Source organism: Centruroides vittatus, unplaced genomic scaffold (genome assembly GCF_030686945.1).
Source record: "Centruroides vittatus isolate TY-2023 unplaced genomic scaffold, ASM3068694v2 scaffold_435, whole genome shotgun sequence".
NCBI lineage: Eukaryota > Metazoa > Arthropoda > Arachnida > Scorpiones > Buthidae > Centruroides > Centruroides vittatus.
Genome location: NW_027122708.1, coordinates 5,406,349 through 5,409,022, shown reverse-complemented (window position 1 = coordinate 5,409,022; position 2,674 = coordinate 5,406,349). Strand labels below are relative to the sequence as shown.

General features: G+C 43.0%; 1 protein-coding gene across 1 annotated transcript; it reads left to right on the top strand.

The window, feature by feature from the left end:
* Positions 1–924: 924 nt before the first annotated feature.
* LOC136988984 (uncharacterized) lies at positions 925–2,127 on the top strand. The gene has a single exon (XM_067287001.1). It carries the CDS (start codon positions 925–927, stop codon positions 2,125–2,127), a length of 1,203 nt encoding a protein of 400 aa, XP_067143102.1.
* Positions 2,128–2,674: the final 547 nt, after the last annotated feature.

Here is a 2,674-nt window from a genome sequence, read left to right as displayed (position 1 = left end):
TTTGAAAACTTCATTAAATAGCACACAAATAGCAAAAATGGCAAATACAGGTATCTCTTGTTTAACACGGAATTTCATTAACGCACGAAATTAATTGCGGCAATCCGTTTTTATATGCGGCAAAAGTTTTAATTAACGCAGTTTAACAGCTGTCTTTGCTTAATATAAATATGTTTATCTCGGCAAATAAGGTATTAGTGAATTTGCTATTTTCGTTTGTTATTAACAGCAAATTTGTGTGGTGATTGTTCGGACGAGTACCGAGATACCTCTGTATTTGATTAACGCGATTTTGATATACGCGGTAGCATCGAGGGATTAATTAAGCCGCGTTAATCAAGAAATACCTGTAAATGAAATGAGGCTGCAGAAATTAAGTTTTGAAACGCTTTGTTTTTACTATTTCGAGTTATTAGAATGCAACAATAATAATCTCGAGAATTGTTTATCATTGCAACGAACTGCCCCTCGATGTGGGTTCCTGTCCGTGGTGAGGGGACCTCCCAGAGATGGTTTAGTATCTCTTCTTTACCATCCCTGGGATCTGAACGCCCACCCACGTGTTTGCCGTGCGTGGTGGCCCGTATGCCGGAAAGGGGGATCCTGGTAGTTGAGGGGCAACATACCGTCCCCAACACACTGCTTTGGCCCCTGCTTCGGATAAACGGGAGGCTCAAATCAGGCTCCGTTTGAGTCAATCGGCTGGTCGTTGAGTCATTGTTGACCTCGGCTTGGAGTCAACCGATCGATGCAGACCGGGCAGACACGTCAGACAAGGTGTGCTTTTCTCGACTGCATTGTGAGGGTATAGCTCCTGGGAAACCCTGGTGCAACGGTCTATGGGAGTCTCCCATGTGACGGCATCCCCTTGTTGGGCCCCATGGTGGGTGGGGTCACCAGAAGCTGAATGTTTTACTTATAATCATGGATTCCTCAAAAATAAAAGACCCGAAAGAGCGAAAAAATTTAAAAATTTTCAGTACCCCAGCGTACTTAATAGTACACGCAACTGGTGACAAACCCTTATCTAAAGCTTCTCCTTTTCTCATTCAAAAATTGTTCCAGTCGACTATTGGAGATTTGAAAAAAATTCAGAAATTAAGATCAGGTGATTTACTGGTGGAAACATCCTCCCCACAACAATCTGCAAAACTTCTAGAAACAAAGACCCTGGGAGAAATGGAAATCACTGTCACACCACACGGAAGTTTAAACTCATCACGTGGTGTGATATCTGAAATTGATCTGATGTCTGAAGACGAATCAGATATTCAGATTGGTCTTTCAGATCAAGGTGTCGTTGCTGTCCGGCGCATTTCAATTCGTCGAGATGGCAAGTTGATACCAACCAAACACCTGATTCTTACTTTCAGCAAACCAACATTGCCATCCTTTATAACAGCAGGATACCTACGTTGCTCAGTCCGTCCATATATCCCAAATCCACTGCGTTGTTTCAAATGCCAGCGATTTGGACACTCACAAACATCCTGCCGAGGAAAAAGCGCATGTGCACAGTGTGGGACTGAGGGTCACGACAGTACAGAATGTAAAAGTACCCCATGCTGTGTGAACTGTAAAGATGCCCATCCTGCTTACTCCCGGAAATGCCCTGCATGGCAGAGAGAAAAAGAAATACAGCGTGTAAAAACAGTCAACAACTTACCCTACCCAGAGGCACGTCGCATGGTCACTTCAAGTGCACCACTGAAACAAAAAACATTTGCTGCTGCTCTGAAATCCACAAAGACATGTGAAGTTCAGACAGACATTTCTGTTTCCCCAAAGGAATCTCTCACTCGCCATGCAAAATGTTTACTGATCCCTTCAAAAGAAACAGCAGAAAATGACAATACAAAACAAAAAACACCCCTACCTAAAACAGGGGTGATAACAAGAAACCTGGGTTCAAAAAAGGCTAGTAAGAACCCATTAAACAAACAGAGAGTGAAAGCAGCTCTCTCTAAATCTAAAAAATCAGAGGCTCAGTCTGTGAGCGAGTTCTCTGATATCTCTGATGAAGAGAATAATGTGGAGGTAACAAAACCAATGTCACCTCCAAAAGAGAGACCGCCTGTTAAATTAAAGAGGGATACCCTCGCAAAGAATGCTGCCTCAACCACATAATGGATTATAAAATAATCCAATGGAACTGTCGTGGTTTCCGCAACAACTTTTTTGACGTTAAACACTTGACATCACCTACCACATCTCTCTGCGTGGCACTCCAGGAAACACATCTAAAACCTGGAGAAAAAATTTCTTTAAAAGGATTTGATCTTTACCGTAAGGATGATGATGGCCACACCCGCGCCAGTGGAGGTGTGGCTGTACTGGTTTCAAACTGCATCCCTTCCTTACCGGTACAAATAAGAACAGAGCTGCAAGCTGTGGCAGTCAGAATTTCAATTGGAGTAACTGTCACAGTTTGTTCCATATACTTGCCACCAGATGTCAGAGTCAACGAGGACGAATTGGATGACTTGGTTGAACAACTGCCGACTCCGTTTATTCTACTTGGTGATTTCAATGGCCACAATCCAATGTGGGGCAGTCACGACATCAATTGTCGAGGCAGAGCCATTGAAAGATTCATAGGTAATCACCAACTATATTTATTTAATACTGGAGAAGTGACATACTTCCACGCCCCAACAAGAACATTTACTGCCAT

Bases quoted from the DNA above. Each gene is read 5' to 3' on its own strand.
- LOC136988984 (XM_067287001.1), top strand. From the start codon at position 925: ATGGATTCCTCAAAAATAAAAGACCCGAAAGAGCGAAAAAATTTAAAA.